The 22,072-nt window shown below is 44.2% G+C and overlaps 2 protein-coding genes across 4 annotated transcripts in view; both read right to left on the bottom strand.

Annotated features, from left to right (window-relative positions):
* The window catches only part of LOC138626084 (guanine nucleotide-binding protein G(i) subunit alpha-2-like), a 46,079-nt gene extending 29,464 nt beyond the window's left edge, over positions 1-16,615 (bottom strand). Inside the window, exon 1 of the mRNA XM_069707521.1 lies at positions 16,158-16,615. Coding sequence (XP_069563622.1) covers positions 16,158-16,275 — 118 coding nt within the window. The 5' untranslated portion in view covers positions 16,276-16,615. The remainder of the gene's footprint in view (positions 1-16,157) is intronic.
* A 2,464-nt stretch (positions 16,616-19,079) lies between these two features.
* LOC138626068 (sodium-coupled neutral amino acid transporter 3-like) overlaps positions 19,080-22,072 on the bottom strand; it is a 37,297-nt gene continuing 34,304 nt past the window's right edge. For all 3 annotated transcript variants that reach the window (XM_069707492.1, XM_069707511.1, XM_069707501.1), the window contains one exon: positions 19,080-21,760. In XM_069707492.1, coding sequence (XP_069563593.1) covers positions 21,656-21,760 — 105 coding nt within the window. In that variant the 3' untranslated portion in view covers positions 19,080-21,655. The remainder of the gene's footprint in view (positions 21,761-22,072) is intronic.

Here is a 22,072-nt window from a genome sequence, read left to right as displayed (position 1 = left end):
GTGTTTGTAACTGGAAGTGAAGAAAACAGAAAGTTTTGTTAGCAGGTGTGCAGAAGAGAAAAAGAACTTCACTGTTTGTTCTGGATAGTTTCAAGCACCACTGTTGTTTCAGCTAACAGGCTAACAGGAAGTTAGCGGAGGGAGCGGGTGAGCGGCGGCGTGGCTGCTATCAGGGTGGATAGAGGCGTGAGATAATCTTGCTGAGCAGTGATTTATGATCCAGTTTGTGATAACAGTGATTTCTGCAGAGTTCCTGAGTATCGTGTCGATATAATTTTCCGATTGTAGCGACACATTCATTTATTCCAGGTAGCTTCAAAGTGTCTCGGAGCTCTTCAGGATAAATTAGAATCTTCAGTTACTTACATAATGTGTTAAGAAATTACCAACATGTTTGTCACTGCTTCACATGGACGTCCTCTTCCTTCTGACTCGGCGTTGGAGAGATAAAATGAGTTGTGATAAGCGGACCGCTTGCTGACTTGCCGTCTGAGGAGTTGGACCTTATGAGGAGCGCTTTGAGGCAGAAACTAGAGCAGAGTGAACCCAGCTGTCAGGAACTTTCACGTCCTGATGCACCAAATAACAAAGTTCCTCCGATTCCTCAGGAAAAGACGATGATAAATTAGATTTGCTGGTATTTGACTGACATTCTGCGAGAAGAAATAACAATATATTAACTCCCATTTGTTTCCGACACACTCATGGCCGCTACAGCTTCATAGTAATTAAAGTCCGCTTGAGAAGCAGCAAATCCAGTGATATGAGGACAGACTCGCTTTTTAAAAAGCTGTTAACAGTTTGATGTAGTAAAGCCGTTAAACTCTGGTGTTCACAGATCTGTGTAACGCTCCACATGGTCGGACATCTACGACCCGTCCTCGAGGTGGAACACGAGTTTGACACGGACAATATTTTTCTGCAATTTAAAAGCTGCCAACATTCGTGACTTAATTTTCCCGTGAAAGAAACAGAAGCTGGAGGTTTTGAATGTCTTCAACTCTGCAGCAGCTGATGCTGTCAAAGCTTCATGCGTCACATGATGGAAACACAATGTTCACGTCCTCCACAGTGCATCCGACTTTCCAAAAAAAAAAGGGAAATGAGACAAACCTTTGTTTAAAAGTCACACAAGTTTCAGACTGTCTGGTGTCTCCTGTCGGGCTTAAGGACCAACAGCAGCTGCAGATGCAGGCAGGTATCTCAGTAAACGACAAACAGAAAAGTCACGACAGCGTGAAGTTTGTTGCACGACTTTGTTTGTGCAAATGTCTGAGTACAAAACAGAAAAGGGAGCACACATCCAGTCCACAACCGAGTGTCAGCATAAACAGCCTGGACCCAAACAGCCGAGTCATCCTTCTCTCTCTGCACCTTTAATTCTCTTCTCTTTTCATGTGAAAGGTCACAGTTTGATCATCAGACGAATGTCGGCTTTCTTATCCTCCCTCGGACCGCATTACCGATACCATTAGATCTCCTGCGCTGCACGCTGACCTTCAGACACCTTCTGCTGTTTAAAAGTAAAGAGTTCAGTTTTCAAGTTCAGAAACCAACAGGATGACACCAGACTTCATATAAAGTCTCTTTGTGGGGAAACAGACGCTCAGTTCCTCCGTATGCCATCGTCAGTGTAGAATAAAATCAGAGGGACGAGCGAGAGGCACCGCCGGACTGTTTACTTTGGACTTTGGCAGCAGCAGTTAGGAGCAATAACTCACCGGGGTTCTGCGGTCTGACCCGGCTCACTTCCTGCCTCACAGGAAACACGCTGCAGAGCTCCGCCCTGTCCTTCCTGTTCCCTCCGCCTGCACTCACACACAGTCGATGTCTTCTCCTCTTCGAAACAAGTCCATCACCAACAACTCACGAATATCCGTCACTTCGAGCTCTGCACTTACAAAAACAGTTGTGCAGTAACCCCCCCCCCCACCTCACCCCACCCAGAACCCTCCATTGTCTCGACGCCTCGTCACCCAACAGTCTTCAAATCAAACTGCAGTGGAAGGGGCAGCACATTTTCCTCCACAGGCTCCGGCCAACACTGAAATGTTGAACAGATCGTGGAACAAACTGTGAACTATGAAAACACAAATCACAAAAGGAGGCTAGATTTTATCTCTTGATCTGATTTCTTTGCACGCTAAAGCTCAGAGCTTCAGACATAAATGTGTGCAGTGTTGGCACACACAAAAAAAAAAAGAAGAAGAAAGCAGAAAAACAGGAAATAAACCTGCTGCAACTGGCAGCTGCTGCGGGCAGGTCGGAGTCAGTGCACGGCCTTCAGCTCTGAATCACCGTCCAACAAACCACAGCACCAGGAGAATGTAAAGTTTACGTCATTCAGCCTTCACAAAGTCAAATCAATAGAAAACCAATCGCAGCAAACATCAGAGTCTGTGGAAGCTAAAGATGAACACCTCCTCCGTTTCACTGCAGCTGTCTGCTCTCCTCAACTCAGCTGACAGCAAACATGCAGCTCAGCCTTTCAACACAGCATCACGTCGTTATCACCTCCTCTCTCCCTTCACCTCCTTCCTCCTCCTCTCTCCCTTCAGCTCCTTCCTTCTCTCTCCCTTCAGCTCCTTCCTCCTCCTCTCTCCCTTCACGTCCTTCCTCCTCCTCCTCTCTCCCTTCAGCTCCTTCCTCCTCCTTTTCTTTTTTTTTATTTCTAGTACGTTTAAATACAGATTCCTGTCTGAGAAGCAGAACCGGATCAAAAAGAAAACAGACAACAGGCTCCTCCAACTCTCCTGAAAGAAAAACAGAAGTGAGGATAAAAGCGTAAAGTTCTGCTCAACAGAACTTGCAGCACCGAACCGGAACAACTTTTCTGTTTTTCAGAGGACACGCATGTCAGCCGTTTATATCCAGCTCATTAAGTCATGCACATTTTTCCGTTCTCTGCTATTTATATTTTTGGTTCAGTTCTTCTACCCGCACAGAAAAGAGGAAAGTGGAGTCTGCCTTTAAACCTCCGTGTGTTTGTCACTGGGATCCTGCAGAGCTGCAGCGCGTCTGCTCACCGTTGGTTGGACGGGACCAGTCGGCGGTGACCCCCGGTCCCGCCCTCCCTCTGTTGCCCTGCTCAGTATTCCCCGGCTAAAAGGAGCCTCAGTGTGGGAGCACAGCGAACTGAGGCCCCACAGAAAAACCACATAATTACAAATTACAATAAAGCCCTCAGTGCTGCGTTCCTGCCAGAAGCTCAGCTGCACCATCTCTGCTCCAACCCGAGGCCCTCGCTCACAGCTAACCCCCCCGCCCCCCTCCACTTTCTTTTAGTCTGTTCGCCCATGCTCTCCCCATCCCTCCCCCCCTCCACCCTCCACTTTCTTTTAGTCTGTTCGCCCATGCTCTCCCCCTCCCTCCCCCCCTCCACCCTCCACTTTCTTTTAGTCTGTTCGCCCATGCTCTCCCCCTCCCTCCCCCCCTCCACCCTCCACTTTCTTTTAGTCTGTTCGCCCATGCTCTCCCCCTCCCTCCCCCCCTCCACCCTCCACTTTCTTTTAGTCTGTTCGCCCATGCTCTCCCCATCCCTCCCCCCTCCACTTTCTTTTAGTCTGTTCGCCCATGCTCTCCCCATCCCTCCCCCCCTCCACCCTCCACTTTCTTTTAGTCTGTTCGCCCATGCTCTCCCCCTCCCTCCCCCTTCCGTCCCTCCCTCGGCCTCCCTGTCTCTTGTCCCTGCAGTGAGTCTTACGCTGCGTTCACACATACTGATACAGAGATGTTGGCAGACTCTCATGGAGCTGTAGTTCTGCGGATGGGAGGGGGAGGGGGTGTCAAACTCTGCAAGTAAAGCTAGCATACACGTCTACCGCAGCCGAGCACCGATCAGACAGTCCATCCCCTGATCAATAATCAATATTTCATTCATAATCGAATACTTCAAAGCGAAATAAAATTTTATTTTTGCCCGAAATGTTCATCTCAGGTCAGTGGTCCATTAATCTTCTCTGTACTTCAGACAATCTACTCATCACCAGAAAAGAAAAGAAAAGAAAAGAAAAGAAAAGAAAAGAAAAGAAAAGAAAAGAAAAGAAAAGAAAAGAAAAGAAAAGAAAAGAAAAGAAAAGGACCACCTGACCTCAGTTCATCCTCCTCCAAATGATATCAACACTTCCCTCTACAGAGGACCTGATCATCTGCAGCTCGCCTTCACGCCGACATCTGATTCAGGTCAGTGCAGAAATTTAAAAATGGTAGAATGAGCTCCTCAACGACATCAGGACAGCAGAAACTCTGAACATCTTCCACCACAAACTAAAAACACACCTCCACCTCCTCCTCCTCCTCCTCCTCCACCTCCTCCTCCTTTACCTTGAACAGTAGAACTTTAGTATCTTAACATGGAACTTACTGATAGAACTTTGTAGTTTGGCTTTCTGGAAGAAATTGTATTTTCTTGATTCTTGTTGTTCTGGTTTTGAACCCTCATGGTTGAAATTAACTTATTGTAAGTCGCTTTGGATAAAAGAGTCAGATAAATGAAATGAAATGTAATGTAATGTAAAAAAGCTTCACACATCTAATTCTGTTCCCACTGAAATCAGAAAAAATGAAGTTTCTGTATGAAGAACTCACTAATCAGTTTATAACGTCTCTGACTGTCAACACACAACAATCCCACAACACCGATTTATTCTGCGAACAAGCAGCAGCTCCGAAACAGAGAAGTGCTGTTATTAGCAGGGATTGGCACCACAGGAATAAACACTTCATACAGTCTAATAAAGAGCTAAAGCTCGGAGCAAACTCAACGCAGCCAATCACTGAGCTGTATTTAGGTAGAAGGGACAAATCTCTCTGCTGAGTTAAAAGGTAATTATGGTTCAATTATCGCCGCAGGCTGTCGGAGGAGGTCTGACACGAGGTCACCTTAAAGGTAGACTTCTTTTTTAAAGGTTAAATGTAAGACGACGGCACAAAGATCGCTGTTCAAAATAAAGTGTGAATGTAGTCAGATTATAGAAGAAACATCACAACAACATGTTCGAGTGTCATCTTCCCATCTGCAGTGGAAAACCCACAAAAACACAGCGTGTTATTTAAAATATCAAATTAAAACATGAAACCTAAAGTACTGAAATAATTATCTGTGGTTGTACTTCATAACAGAAAGAGCCACGTAATATGAATGAATTTATTGTTGGGGAGGTTTAAATATAGCAGTGAATCATCTGCACTTAAATTTCTATCTTCAAAACAGCTCAAGTATCACAATCAACTGCAATAAAATTAACAAATACAATTTTTTTTTAAAAGTGCTTTTGTGAGCCAGAGATGGGCTGATAACATTCATAGGCTTCTGTATAAATGTTGTGAAGGTGAAACTAAAACACCAGCCGCCCTAAAGTGTTTAATATGTGACACCCGAGTGGTAGAAATCATCAGTGATTGACAGGTGTACTTGTGACATCATCGTATGTCTCGTATCACTCTGACTGCAGCTTCGGCCCCGAAGGTTCAAAGGTTAAAGAGTAAAAAGGATCATAAAAAGTAATAGCTGTGATTTTACAGCCGTGCGCAGCGGGCAGCATCTCGCTCCACGTTTATCTCAAACACTCCTGTTGTTGTTGTTGTTGTTGTTGTTATGTTTGGAAAAAGACGGTCAGTGGGAGAAGTTGTAGCTCCATCACACCGTTTCAGTGAATCTTTTTCTCTTTGCATCATTAGTCCCACAGATATCTTCGGTTATTCTCCTTTTGTCGGTGTAATTTCTGTGATTACAGCCACGTTTGAACCCAAATGAACTCCTCGAACTGAAGGAATTCTTAATAACGTGAACGAGACCGTCGCTGGTTATTAGTTTTCCGAACCTCCGGCTCGCTGAAGAACATCCACGGCTCCTCGAGCTGCTGGCACACTTCTTACTTGAGTTATTTAAGTGGAGAGTAAAGAAACTATTGTAATAACCAGAGTTAAACACTGAGGAACAGTTTGTAGTCTTTAAAAGGGATTTACAGCCTCCCGGAAATAACAATAATAATTCCTTTCATAGAAAACCTCCTTCAATCCAGAAGAAATATTTGCATGCTAACTTGGCATGCTGACGCAGCATTTAACGCTATTGGTGACATCATTTCATGGAAACGAGCCCTGAACCAATAAACTAATTCCCCTGGGAACTTCCCACAGTTACGAGCTCTTCACCGCCGAGTCGCTGTGAACGTTGGAGCATTTTTCAGCTGAACGTCGAGCAGAATAAAAAAAGAGGGACGGGTTCGCAATCAGCCGGAGGGACGAGGTGGTTTTTACTGAGATCTGAGATCCTCACCTTCCCCTGAACGCACCATATAACCACACACACACACACACACACACACACACGCGCGCACACGCACGCACGCACGCACGCACGCACGCACACACACACACACACACACACACACTAGAGGATGAATAGTGGTTGTGGCCTTGTGAGACTCCCCCCCCACCCCACACACACACACACACAGCTCCTGCAGGTTTGATTAAAACCTTCCTGCAGGATGTAATCCCCGTCGGAGAGGTAGCTGAGTCAGCGCGTCCTCTCCACTCTCAACAGGACCACAGGTGATAACTGCTCAGTTCAACCCGCCTTTCTTCACCAAGCTTCTCTCCTATCGGACTCAGTCCAGGCAGAATCAGCCTTCGACAGACAGACGTTCGGTCGGTCAACAGGAACACCGTTGGTAAGATTTATTATTTAACCTGTCCGAGAGAACGTGGACAAATCTCCCCTCGCTCCCTCCGCCTGCTCCACCTGTCAGTGCAGCAGAGGTGGAGCTCCGCCCACAGTGAGACACACAGAGATCAGAGGACACAAACACAGCAGAGACTCTCACACTGAGCTGGAAACAAGCAGCTGCTCTTAAATGAGGTCAATAACAGAAATCAAATATTTATCAGCTGGACCACAACAGCAGGTGGGCGGAGCTATAAAGAGAGTCTGACACTGAGTGAGAGATCAAAGTTACACCGCAGGTCGACTTTTCAAATTAAAAGCCTTCCAGTTTCGCACGGGGTCCAGACATATACTAAGTTTATACCGAGACGTGTTTTTTTTTCCAAGGGAAACACTGGATTTTATTAATTAAATCTGATATTAGATTTATGTGATAGTTTGACCACACAAGAGTTAAAAGAAGCTGATTCAGCTGGTTTGGGTGGAGCGCAGCTATGTGAATAAATGTTACTGAACATGAGGAGCTCTCAGACACTTTTATTTTGTTAAAGTAGCTTTAAGAGGGAAAACGCTGGGAGACATTAGCAACTGCTTTAATACTGAGAACAGTTTCAGCTCCTCTCATGTTGGACTCCAGGTTTTATGACTATATTAATGTTGTAAAACACAACAAAAATGTTCCTTAAACAAGCGTTCATACTGCCTGCTTTTAATAGACACACAGCAGCCAGCTCTGACATGCAAAACTAATAAATCACCATATCATAACAGACACGATGAGTCACAGCTACGCAGAACGCAATCTGAAGGCTGCGCCGCCAAGAACTCAAATCTTTAATGTGCACTTTTATTTTAATCACATTTCACTCGTGGCAAACGTTTCTGAACGATATTAAGATGAAGACGGGAACGTCAGACTACACACACACACACACACACACACACACACACACACACACACACACACACACACACACACACACACACACACACACACACACACACACTTTGGGGTCTCCCACACGTTTCTCAATGCTGCAGCTTTAAGAGCTGATTTTTATGGGCTGGAAAACAAAACAACACACCAAAGCACAAACGTATTTTATGGCTCCGCAGCATTCTTTCCGAAAAATCTTTTTCAACTCGAGGGCTGCGTTCAGAGAAATAACGATCATGACTGAAAAATATGAGTTAATGTAGTTTCCAATTATCACAGCAAACACTTTATAAAAGTAGAGTCACTGTAAACACATGCTGGTGTTTAAGAGTTGTTGGAGTCTGAATACTAGAAAGCAGGAAGAACTCCTGAAATGACCCGTGTTTAATGGCTCCGTGACGGACCAGAACCAGCCGACTGACACAGGATGGGTGTGCTGGTTTCCTGAACCAGCCAAACAAAAGGCTTGCATCTACTTCTCCTTTACACACAGCCAGCTAGAAGAGGAAGTGACAGATGAGGGGGTGTTCAGGGGCTGAAACAGGAAATGACATCAGTTGCATCTGCAGCACAGTTTGCAACTATGATCAAAAATGGTAAAAGAGGAGAGAGGGAAAGAGACGGATGTTAAAAGGAGAAAAGCTCAAATGTTTGTAATTTGATATGGAAATAAATGGCTTCATTTAGTGAGTATAAAGTACAACAAACATTATGAACTGCTTTAAATGAAAAGTCTTTTAGAAAATGAGAAAATCCAGAGATGATATGTTACGGCCTCAATTTCTTCTCTACTTCTGCTGCTCTCATTCAATACCTGAAGTCAGTTTCCTCCACAGGAGGTCTGAGTTTGAAGAACAAACAGAAGTCATGATTGGTTTTTAAAAAGGTGAACAGAAGAAATTCTTCATTTCGTTTAAATAATATAAAATAATAATGCAGCATCCTGTTCATGTGGTGTGAAAAGGGCATGATTGATGGAGGTCAGAGCTGCTGATCAATACATTCATTATTAAAAGGCCAGAACGGGGACGGCAGCAAACAAATGATTATAAGAGCAAGATTTTACAAACAGACGCTGTAACACTGAACAGTTTTATTCCAGTCTGCTGTTAAACTCATTCAGTGAGTTTATTAAGAATCAAAACAGAACTGTGGAAAACTTTTTGCCCATTTTTTTTTTTTTTTTTTAAATCACTGAGTAAAATGATACAATAAAATAAAAAATAATGGTTGTTTACCTTCGATATAAACATTCAGTCTTGGTTTGATAGAGAAAAATAATTTGAGAATAAACGTAAATTACAAACTGAAACTCGGAATAAATTTAAAAAATGAAAGATCAGAGATTCCACTGAATCGTCCAGTTGTCTGACATCACTACTGCAATAAACTGAGCTTTCAGCTGCAGCTGTCACAACACGATCACCCTGAAACAACAGTCAGCGTGACGTCTGAACCGTCCGTCCGTCCATCACCTCCCTGCTGCTGCCGGGATGTTCAGCTCCTCACGGAAGAAACAACAGCAGCGCCGGGCAGTCGGACGCCTGCAGAGCAGAAAACACCTCCACTGTCCTCTTCCTCTGCATCACAGAATCAAACCGTCACACGGGTGTTTTGTGAGATTCGATCTGCGACGCTTCGTCTTATCAGCTCCGACTCGTCGCCTCTTTTCTTCCCGCAGCAGCTGGAGCAGAGCTGCACTCAGAGGACGACATCAAACCATCTTCCACCTGATTACAGATGAACTACAGCTCACCCTCGGCCTCCATCCCGCTCACTATCACATGACCTTTTTCTAACAGCCCCCCCCCCCCACCCATCGGGTTTCATCCACTTCAAGACTTTCAGCTCCGGATCGTCTCCATTGGAAACTCGGAGCTCTTTTCTTCCCGTCGCTAACATTTTGACATCTGGCTGGCTGAGTGTACTTATACAGCATAACGAAGCTCAAAGCTGAGTGTGTGTGCGTGGGGTGGGGGGGGGGGGGGGGGGGCTTCCAGTGTAGAAAAATGACAGGATAACCCGACGAGGATGGAGGAGAACTGAAGTGAGCTCATTTCCTATAATGGAAGGGAAAAAGGAAATGGACTGTGGGAGGGGAGCGAGGGGATAATGGTTTTACTGTACGTGTGCTTAATGACATGGTGGGACAAAGAAAGACCCCCCCCACCCCCACCCCCTAAAGGCACTAGAAAACATAAGTAATTGAAATAGGTGACCTTTGAACTTCAGGAGTGAAAGTGTGTTTTTTCAGGTCTCTGGAAAAATAAGCAACATCACAGGAGGGAGCAGAATGTTTGAGAAGCATATCAATCAGACTGGATGTGTTTTCTGGCCCGAGGGATAAAATATAGAAAGAAAAAAAAGCACTCGGACACTTTAATTAAACAACAAAAGGCCACAGCAGGTTTCATCTGAAGCTAAATATTCTACAAGAGAAAGCTTCAGGGGTTTTTTCTACAACTGATTGTCTGCTGGGTGAAATATTCTTTCAATGACTGACTGGTTTGAATTATTAACCTGCTGAAAACCAACCAGAGCTCTTCAGCACATTTCGGAGTTCATATCTGCATCAATAAAGTCCAACTCCACCACCAGACTTTAACGTTTCCACCTCCATACTTCCCCCGACTCTCTCCACACAAACTCTGCACCATCACATCCATGCAAGTAACAAAAAAACACAAAAATAACCAGAATGACATAAAAGTCTGGCTCAACACTTTGAGCCCCAGAAAGGAAATGTCTCAGCGGAGAACATCTCAAAGAGAAAATGCTCAAAATTTAATGGAATTTGGTTGAACTGAACCTTTAAAAAAACTACATCCATATACCTGATTTGTATATTGTGTTTCACGGCTTGAGTCTTTTTCTGCTTCTGTCAGGAAGTGTTGCTCAAGGCTTCCATGTCTGCGTCTGAGCTGGACCGTCTGCAGGAGCACCAGCAGCAGTCTCCACTTCCTCCTGCTCCACTCATCCAAGGTCAAACGCACAAAACCGGGCTTCGGTGTCCAGTGTTTTAATGAAATGGCAGGATGGCGTATGAATAAAGTAAAGCTATGAGTGGATGGACACCGGGCAGGAGGACTTTCTGAGCTCAGTATTTCCAGAGCAGAGAGGACAGAGTAGCAGCGTCCCCGAGGACATGCACTGAGACGCGCTGTCTGCAGGAGCAGCCTTTATCTTCAGAGCTCTCCCTGTAATTGCAGGATATTCAGCCTTTTTCTCACACACACACACACACACACACACACACACACACACACACACACACACACACGCACACGCACACACACACGTTGCGTCACACAGCTAATTGGGCAGCGCTGCGGCGCAGACTGTTGAGTAAACAAGGTCAGGTCACCCAAAAACACAGAGCAGCAGCTGCTTTTAAATATAAATCACATAGAATGGACGCTTTCCTGCCAAAACGTCTCTGTTGCCATGACGCTGCTGAGTGACTGATGCTCAGATGAGATTTATTTTTTTTGGGGGGGGGGGGGCTGTGAACGTGTCCTCTGCTGTCAGAGGAAGTCCGCGCAGATAGAGCTGTTGATTCCCGGGTCGCGGGTCTCGGCCGGCTGGAGCTCCACCCGACACCGACCCAACAGCTCCACCTCAGACGTTAATAAGAGTGTCTGCAGCGCTGACCGCAGGGCGGACCAGCAGCCCGGCCTGGCACCATGTCATCGCACATCACGGTCCACGGTGACGTGCGAAAAACTCATTCGGAACAACATACAATAAAATGCTCTGATATTCAAGGAAGTCATCTTTCTGTTTTAGATGATTTTAGAACATTGAACTCCTCTGTGGTTCTGGATCTGACAGAAGGACCGACGGATCAACCCCCTGATCAGTGATAGTAACGGGCTCAGCTCGGCTTGGATTGATGGCTTTTCCAAACGGTCACTTCACAGCGTGATCGATACCGAGTCTGCACCGCAGAGCTCTAAAGTTACTTAATCAAAGCATTTAAGAGACACGAAGTGTTTGTTCCTGCAGGAACCCACCGGGACAAACTGCTGCAATCTCCGAAGGTGGGACACGGAGAGGGGACTTATTAAATACATATTTTATATAAACAGTACAGAAATTACATTGTTATTCTTTTTTGCACAACATGTCTTTGGTTTGAACCAATCATCAACCATCAGTGATGTCATCAACCATCAGTGATGTCATCGTTGGTTCATGAACGTTATGAATCCTCCAGTTCAGATTCTGTCCGTCACCATCTTTGCTAGTTCGGAGCGGTTTGGAGCAGGAAGTGACCATATTTGGACGAGCTGGGGGAGGAGCCAGCGGTGGATCTGACCGATCTGATCGGAAACCTGACGATACTACGTCCCGCCCACCGACAGCTGTAACCTGACTGCACCGCAGGCCTGTCAATCAAACAGACACGCCCCCAAAAACAGGTCTTCTTGAATCTTCTTTTCTAATGAATGAGGGATTATTTTCAGATGGACCTCCAGAAAACTAAGAAGAAGGAGTGACTTTAGCTAACAACACCGAGAGAACTGATGGACACATTTTATTCACTTTGGATTTGATGAGAGAAGTTGAATGGGAGTCTATGGAGCCGGAGGCTTTTTGGAGCCGACCTCTAGTGGCACTCGCTGGTATTGCAGCTGAAGACACTTCTGGATCAGAACCATTTTACAGACCTGAAGCTACGAACACTTTTATTTACTGTCTATAATTGGAGCATTAAAGCAGCTGATATTTACACATGAATCATTAATAACAAGATGTTTATAAGAAGTATTATTTCAGTAAACTACTCAGCTAGCCGGCGATCTGTGTAAACTTACTTCATGACTTTCAAATGGTTTTCCGTGTTTTTCACTTCATGAAAACATAACAATATCCACTATTCATGTATATTTAACATGACTTTTTGCTGAAGCCCACATCATAACTGCTCCATATTGGCTGGAAGTCCACTTCCCCCGACTGAAGCTTTAACTGCAGGTTACTGAGCAACCATCGTCACGCTGCCGAGGCCGGATGGAGAAGAGGAAGAGAAACGACTGCTTTCAAATCATGTGTATTTTCATCTTTTCTTCTGCGGCTAAAAAACCTCAACGCCGAGTCATAATAACGCCCAAAAAAACGAGGTTGTTAGTTCTCCAAGCTTCTGTTTAAACTCCTCTCCACATTTATTGTGAGCCTGAAAACACGAAATACATCAGTGATGTAATCTGCCTTTATTTTAGCTTTCATTCGATCATGAATGAAAGCGGCGGACATTGTTCCATGTTGGATCTGCGTGTGAAGGAATCTGAAACGTGCAGCTCAGCGTATCGCGGCGTAAAACCAACACGCCTCCTCTCCTCGCCGGGATCCAACAGGAGCGCTGCTGTATCGGACAAACTGATAAAAACTCTCTTTATATCCAACATTTATCACCTCCGTCCTATCAGGCCAACAGCTGTTGAGGGGGGGAGGGTGCTTTAACATGCACACATGTTGGAGATATTTTTAGTCAGTGTTTGTGTTAGAAGGAGATGAATTGGCTGCAGGCTGCAGGCTGCATCCATACATCCAGCAGGCCAACGTCTTTACATAACAGCGCTGCCCATCGTGGAAACGTACAATTATGAGCGTTTAGTGATTCATGCAGACGTGTTTCCTTCCTGCCGGTCGCACACTTTAAACCGCTGCCAAGAGCAACTATTTATTTTTTATTTGTTTTAATTTGTGCTGAGCTTTAAAAAAAAAAAAAAAGAAGAAAAGAAATAGGTGCGTCTGCCGAAGAGTAGAGAAAATTAACTGACGTGAGCAGCAACGTTTCGATTGAGGAGATTAAATGTCAATCAAAGAGCAGAATGAGCTGCGAGTGCTTCGTGTTAATGAAGGTTTAAGCCGCACCAGCATGAAGTCCTCTGGTGCTGCATTAACTAATGACTTTCTCTGGGGACGACCGACAAGACAAAACAATCTGTTACAACCTTCTTGTCGGGTTGGGGCTTAATTAGACAAAGCAGTTGCCACGGAAACGCCTAATCGCACGTTATTTGTTTGCAGCAGGTAGAAGATGCGATGATTGGAGTTTTTTCGCGTCCTGTTACTTCCGAAGGTTCCTCCTGGAACCGAACGCCTCGGCTCGGTTCATTAGACGGGAAGCGTTCCCGGGAGCCGCGGAGGACTCCGTCTCCATCTCGGAGGTTCCAGCAGATACTATAGAGGCAGATACCTGACAAGCCACACATGGAGGTGTGATGCAACACCTCAGACGGATGTCACACCTCAACCTCACATCCTTCCATTCAATAGGTGGATTATTATTTCAGCAGGCTGCAGCCTTCAGTCAGAGGATAGAAGAAACTCCATTAAACTGAAAAATACTTAGTTTGACTCTCAGAAACGTGTGAATGTCACTCTTCAGACGTGCTGCGACATGTTTCATGTGCAGAGAAAACTCTTCTTTTCGTGACGTGGTCTTTACGCACGGACCCGGCGAGCCCTCGGTTCAGATTCAGAGCCTCTCCTGTAATTCCTGTCAACCCTCACACGGTAATTACTGATATGAAACCCGCTGCACAGAGCGGAGGATGTAATTAGCCTCCTAACCAAGAGCACAACTTAGCAAGTAGCCGTCTCGTCTTCACAGACCGGGAGAGGAAAATAAAAACACGCCGAGGGCTCCCGAACAAATCCAAGAAGAATTTTCTGGCCCAAAATCAAACATCAAGTTAATTTAGTGAGTCTGTGATCAAACCTAAAATACATGAGAGATCCTGACTTCTACAAGTAGTGATATTTGTTTTTAGTCTCTCAGATCACCTTCCTGAAAAGTAATTTTCCACACCATCATTTTTGAGTAATTTTAATGCAGCAAACAACATCTAAAAAAAAAAAAGCCTCAGATTCTCACAACATCAATATCAGTTATTAATCTGAGCAGATGTTCAGCAATCAAATCACCGCCTGTTCAAACAACAACACAAACTGGAGGCAGAAACCGGAGAGTAAAACACGCACTGATGCAGGAAGTTACTTGTTCAGGAGACTTCCTTTTCTCTGTGCACCTCCGAGCGGCCTGCAAAGTAAAGTTTGAAACAATGCGTGGACGGTAAAGAAGCAACGAGGGAACACGATATTTTAAAGGAGTCTGTGGACGACAGCTGCCTGAACTCCTGAGACGGAAAGCTAAAAGAAGCAGGAAGGAAAAACAGTCACCTCTCAGTCACTTGGTGTGTGTGTGTGTGTGTGTGTGTGTGTGTGTGTGTGTGTGTGTGTGTGTGTGTGTGTGTGTGTGTGTGTGTGTGTGTGTGTGTGTGTGTCTGTGTGTGTGTGTGTGTGTGTCTGTGTGTGTCTGTGTGTGTGTGTGTGTGTGTGTCTGTGTGTGTGTGTGTGTGTGTGTGTGTGTGTGTGTGTGTGTGTGTGTGTGTGTGTGTGTGTGTGTGTGTGTGTGTGTGTGTGTGTGTGTGTGTGTGTGTGTGTGTGTGTGTGTGTGTGTGTGTGTGTGTGTGTGTCTGTGTGTGTGTGTGTCTGTGTGTATCTGTGTGTGTCTGTGTGTGTATCTCTGTGTGTGTGTGTGTCTGTGTGTATCTGTGTGTGTCTGTGTATATCTGTGTGTCTGTGTGTGTGTCTGTGTCTGTGTGTATCTGTGTGTATCTGTGTCTGTGTGTATCTGTGTGTATCTGTGTGTGTCTGTGTCTGTGTGTGTCTGTGTGTGTCTGTGTGTGTCTGTGTACGGTCCCCAGTGACTGATGTTGACGAGTTTCCACAACGAGCTGTTTCTACTCCAAACTTTCCCAAAGCTTCCTGAAGTGTGTGTGTGTGTGTGTGTGTGTGTGTGTGTGTGTGTGTGTGTGTGTGTGTGTGTGTGTGTGTGTGTGTGTGTGTGTGTGTGTGTGTGTGTGTGTGTGTGTGTGTGTGTGTGTGTGTGTGTGTGTGTGTGTAAGCTCGTCACACACACACACATCAGTCAGAAGCTGCAACACATGCACAATAATATGTTTTGGGATTTGTGGCATTTTCTTTTTCAAACTGCACAAAAAGTCGATTCTGCTGTTTTAGTCACAAAAGTCCAGTTTTCTTCCTCAGATTTAATTCATGCAATGATGTGTTCTTTAAATCACCAGGAAAATAACTTAAATGCTGCAACACCTATTGAGTTTGATTACAATATATAGATATATATATATATACACATTTATATAGATATATATATATACACATATATATATGTATCTATAGACACATATATATATGTATCTATATACACATATATATATGTATATAGACATATATATATATGTGTATATGTATATATATCTATATATACATGTATTGTGGAGCTTGAAGTAGCAATGGCAGATGAAGTTTGCAGGATTTTTACTGCACGCTGCCACGTTGATCAAAGAAACATCAAATGTCCACATTTCAAAAAGGGACAGAAGCTCAAATTACAAATGAAACTGACTGAAGGACTTTCTTTCGTTCGTTTTGGTCTGACAGGCTTCTGGCTCACGTGAATGTCTTTCACGCAGTTGCATAATTCATGTGCGGCACTTTTGCAAGCCGGTGCGGACTCACCCAGCAGCAGCAGCTTCACCTCCCGGGCCGCCTTCTCTCCATCCTCCCGCAGGTTCTTATCGATCATCTTAGACCTTTCGGCCGCGGCTTTATCTTCCTGACTCACAGTGCACCCCATGGTTCCTAGTGCGCGCTTCAGGTCTGCTGCTTAGTGGGCCAATAGCACCTGGAGAAAAACAAGACGGGACCGGCGGCCGAGTCCGACAGCGCGTTGGTTCTGCTCGAGAGGAACGAGGTCGCAGTGGAAGTGAGGCGACTTCGCTTTTTGTCGGCAAACGTGACGGAGTCCGTTCATCCGCGAGGAGCCACGAAAATCATGAAAAACTATTTCCGTGCGAACCAGTCGTCGGTTGTTCGGTCAGTCGGTCCGCATCGGTCGGTTGTTTTTTATTTGAGAGGAAAAAGTTGTTCAGCCACGTGAAAAAAATGGAATAAATAAACTTCAGCAACTTCTTTTTTTTTTTACCGGTTGACTTGAAGCGAAATGTGACAGCGGAACATTAGAGCCGAAAACGGGCCACGAAGTTTAGCGACCAAAAACCAAAGTATTCCAGCTGTTGAAGACCGAGGACACAAGATCCCCGCCGCCAGGGAACCGGACACTCTCTCCGCTGCTCACACGGTGTTTCTCTCCGCTGCTCACACGGTGTTTGTCTCCGCTGCTCACACGGTGTTTGTCTCCGCTGCTCACACGGTGTTTGTCTCCGCTGCGGGCCGTTTTTAGCGCGGTCTTCTGCGTGACTCCGTGCTGCCGTTGCGCATTCTTTCCCCCGCGTTGAGATTTATCGCGTTTGAAGCCACACCCGGAGCCGCCGTGAAGTTCCCCTCCTTCAGCCCGACAAACAGAGACACAGCGCCGTCACAGCCCAGCCGCAGCACGGCCAGCCTCCACCGAGGGGAGGGGGGGACGCCCACTCCCAGTGCTTCATGGGAAATGTAGGCGGGGGGGGGGGGGCTGTTTCCTTCAAGAGCTGTCGGGGAGATCTGCGTTCCTGAATCCCAGCAGGGAGGATTCAACGGAACCAAAACAGCACCGACAGAAGAGGAAGGTTGTGTTGGAGAGTCAATAAAAACCAACAAGAGAGAAACACAAAACCACCACACACACACACACACACACACACACACACACACACACACACAATTACTACACACACACACACACACACACAATTACTACACACACACACACACACACAATTACTACACACACACACACACACACACACAATTACTACACACACACAATTACTACACACACACACACACACACAATTACTACACACACACACACACACACACAATTACTACACACACACACACACACACACAATTACTACACACACACACACACACAATTACTACACACACACAATTACTACACACACACAATTACTACACACACACACACACAATTACTACACACACACACACACAATTACTACACACACACACACACAATCACTACACACACACACACACGATTACCACACACACACACACACACACACAATTACTACACACACACACACACACACACACACACACAATTACTACACACACACACACAATTACTACACACACACACACACACACACAATTACTACACACACACACACAATTACACACACACAATTACTACACACACACACAATTACTACACACACAATCACTACACACACACACACACACAATTACTACACACACACACACACACACAATCACTACACACACACAATTACTACACACACACACACACACACAATTACACACACACAATTACTACACACACACACAATTACTACACACACAATCACTACACACACACACACACACAATTACTACACACACACACACACACACACAATTACTACACACACACAATCACTACACACACACAATTACTACACACACACACACACAATTACACACACACACAATTACTACAGACACACACACAATTACACACACACAATTACTACAGACACACACACAATTACACACACACAATTACTACACACACACACACACACAATTACACACACACATTACTACACACACACACACAATTACACACACACAATTACACACACACAATTACTACACACACACACACAATTACACACACACAATTACTACACACACACACACAATTACACACACACAATTACTACAGACACACACACAATTACACACACACAATTACTACAGACACACACACACAATTACTACAGACACATAAAACAACTGCAAAGGGTCACAGAATCACCATAAAAAAGACACAAAGACCACAAATTCAAAGTTCTCTATGAAGAGACACACAATCACTACAAAGACACACAAACAACTACTTAGAGACACAAAATGACCATAAACAGACAAAACGACTGCAACTACCACAAAATAGTGACAGACATGCAAAACAAGCAGAGAGACAAAAACAACAGACACAAACTCTCGAGACATAAAACTGCACAGACACACAAAAACTACGACTACTAATTATTATATAAGTGGTCACTGAAATGTGAATATCAGAGATCCTCATGTGATCATACTTTGAGACGCTGAACGCTGTCTTACGTTGCATGACATGAAATAGCGCCGCGGCCGGTGCTCGTCACAGCTCCATACTGACACCTGGTGGACTGAAAGGGAATTAACAACTTCTTTTACTCGGTTTTAAATTCAAATTTAAACTTTATGCAGTGTTTGCCACCGGGACAATGTAATAACCAGAAATTGTACAAAATATATTAAGAAAATAAATGCATTTATGAAAATAATAATTTAAATAAATAAAACTACAAATTAAAACGGATTCTTTGCTCCAAATGTCCAGTTATATACTGCATCATATACTCCATTTAAAGCTTTTGTTATTCTGCTCATTCATATTTAACAGATGATGAAAGATCAAAGTTTTGTTACCCCATTATCTTTATTGCAACATTGTTTACAGTACAATAACTGCCAGCAACATATTAAAATATATAGAGATACAAGAAAATAGACATGAATCGAAGGACAAAAAGGTTTAAAAGCACTTTGAAAATGATTACATTTATATTTTTAATCGGACTAAAACTTTAATTGCTATTTACATTATACAAACTAGATATGAATATAGAATATAAAGGGTATACATTTATATACATTATTTATAAATGCTGGCCGATGTCAATATTTAATATGTTACGATTCAATCATACATGTTCCATTAATCACACGGAGAGGAAGACTAAAATACCACTGATCTCTCTGGAGAGGTCCTCCGAGATCATCCCGCGTCAGCCACTAACACTGTGTCCCCCCCATGTTGTTGCTTTTTTGTATTATTTTTTTCTTTGCCTTTGTGAGGTGTTGATCGGTGCACCATTTAGCCAAAAATCAGGGTCAAAGTAGGAAGAGCAGGTCGGGGATGAATGAACCGCTGCATTGGTTGAACAACACCAAACACGACGTGACGCCCCGGTGGCTGATTCAGATGATTCCTCTGCATACAGGTACATTAAGACAACCAAAAATATCCACTTCGAGTCAAATAAAAAGGGATTCAAAGAGGTTTGTTGTGTAACAAATAAACAGGACAATATTCAGCTACCCATACAGCACTTATAGTAGTCTGGTGTAAGAGAGTTTATCATTAAAAATAATGAAAAGTAGGCGAGTACACCAGCTCACTGACAACTCCCCGTTAGTCGGTTACCGCCTGCAGAGAAGCAGCGAGGACGACGACACCGTTTACCACTGACTATAAAAAGACATGATGTAAGAAAAAAAAACAATCATTTTGCATTTCATCACTGAATCAGATTCAACCATTAAAAACATGGACTTTAAAACAACAGTTAATCTATGGGTGGTAGTTATACTTCAGGTGCAGCTTAAACAACACAAATGCATATAGGTCACTACAGTTGAGATACACCAGAGCCATGTTTTCTTCTTCTTTTTTTTGTTTTAAAACACAGACACTTAAAAACCTCCAACAGTACATCCAAATATTTAGTCCTAAAGAAACAAAGCAGACTAAAGGAGGGAGCTAATGATCACAGGGGCTGACAGAGAACTGCAATGTCATCATTTCAAGTAATGTTTGACAACCATCGATACGCTACGAATTCATCACCTACATATCATCGAGTAACTGATCAAAGATTTAGATATACAAAGGGGCCGTGCCCTTCAATCACATCTATTCAATATGTTTTGTTTCACCTTATTAACGGCTATGAGCAGTTGTGCTTATCAAAAGGAAAAGTGCTTTTGCTAACCGCCCAGGTTGGTCATAGATCATCGCCTGTCTTGTCTGTTTCTGTTTGGGATCAAATATTTACAGACGCCGGACTGAAACTAAGCTTTCAGGAGGTGACCCTGTTTTGGTTATCTCTGATAACTTCCAGGAAATGTTCAGAAATAACACATCAAATCTTCCTTCTTCAATCTGTGCCGTCCACCAGACGGACGACGTCCTCGGTACCATTAATAACCGCCGTCTGCACAGTAATACTGAAAAAAGCACATTTTCTACGCTTCCTTTTCCCCTCTGGACACTTTAATGTGCTCCCGACCAAACCTGCCTCTCTCATATCGACTGGCTCAGTCAGCATCAACTCATCGCGCTGTACTGCATCATCTGAGGTTGTTCATCAAGTAGAGATTAATAATAAAAAATAAACATCTAGATCACAGGATGTAGGAATGTTCTGATAAATGTGCTCTCTGCTCTCGGTCGGAGGTGAGAAGGTGAACACCTCCGAAACACAAAATAAAATAAAGCGCAGCAGCAGCGCGACGTTAGTGGAGACGGAGCCGAAGGCCGAGCAGCTTCAAGGAACGTTCACATCTTCATGCTGCTTTCACAAAGGAAGCCAAATGTTGAACTACTCCTTTAAACTGAACCTCCCATCTGTGCAGCAGCTTTTATTTCACTTTCCTCTGCAGTTGCACGCGACGGAAAAGATGTAGTTATTCAAATAACTTAATAATAATAATAATAATAATAATAATAGACATAAAAATCATAAAAGAATTGTCTATCAATAAATGTCATTCGACAGTAAAAAGGGAGTCGTGTGTTACAATCTGAGAAGCAGGTCGCAGATCATCTTAGAATAAAACACGGGCAGGTGGAGGAGGCGGGGCAACACAGGTACGACAGATGCAGGTGGATAACGACAGCAGCTCTCTACGTCGGTGCTTTTCTGGTTTGATTTTTTTTTTTGCTTCTCACGAGGCACAGCCTGTAAATGTCTCCACAGATCTTTGTGCACCCGGCCTGTCCGTGACTTCTCTATCAGCTTTCCGGGAGAGCTTCCTGGCCTGAATAACGTGACCTCATCCGAGCGACTCGGACTCTGAGGCCAAAATCCTCTAATGGGAAAACGTGTGACGGGCATCTTCAACACCAAACATGATTCAAAGTAAAAACGGGAACAGTACAACACAGATCTAGATCAACAATATAAAACCTGAAAACGACAGAGGGGCGGTGCCTAGTGACCGCTGCTGGCTTGACTGGTGCCCGACGTCCAGTCGATGATGATGAAGCTGAGGCTCATTATCATAAACAGGAAGCCGATCCCGGCGAAACACGCGGCCTGAAAGAGAAGCAGCGATGATGAGTTCAAGACAGAGACGGAGGACGATACCGAGAGCCTGCAGGTGAGGCGTTTAAGGAACATCGGTAAATTGCAGCATTTAACTTGTAACACCAGAAAATTCAAAAATAACTCTGTTCCTTAAATGTCAGTCCAGTTTTGCACCGAAATATGTTTTCTATTTTGGTAAATGCATCATTTGTACATTTATTTTTCATCATTTTTAAGCCAATCTCACACAAAGGAGATAAACAGTAACTATGGAGACACATTTGACTCAAAATACGCAAACACGAACCGAACAGAATTTAA

Source organism: Brachyistius frenatus, unplaced genomic scaffold (genome assembly GCF_029030835.1).
Source record: "Brachyistius frenatus isolate BFR_SWC_R1_liver_20210118 unplaced genomic scaffold, ASM2903083v1 Contig_4, whole genome shotgun sequence".
Classification (NCBI taxonomy): domain Eukaryota; kingdom Metazoa; phylum Chordata; class Actinopteri; family Embiotocidae; genus Brachyistius; species Brachyistius frenatus.
This window is presented reverse-complemented; position numbering and strand designations above follow the sequence as displayed.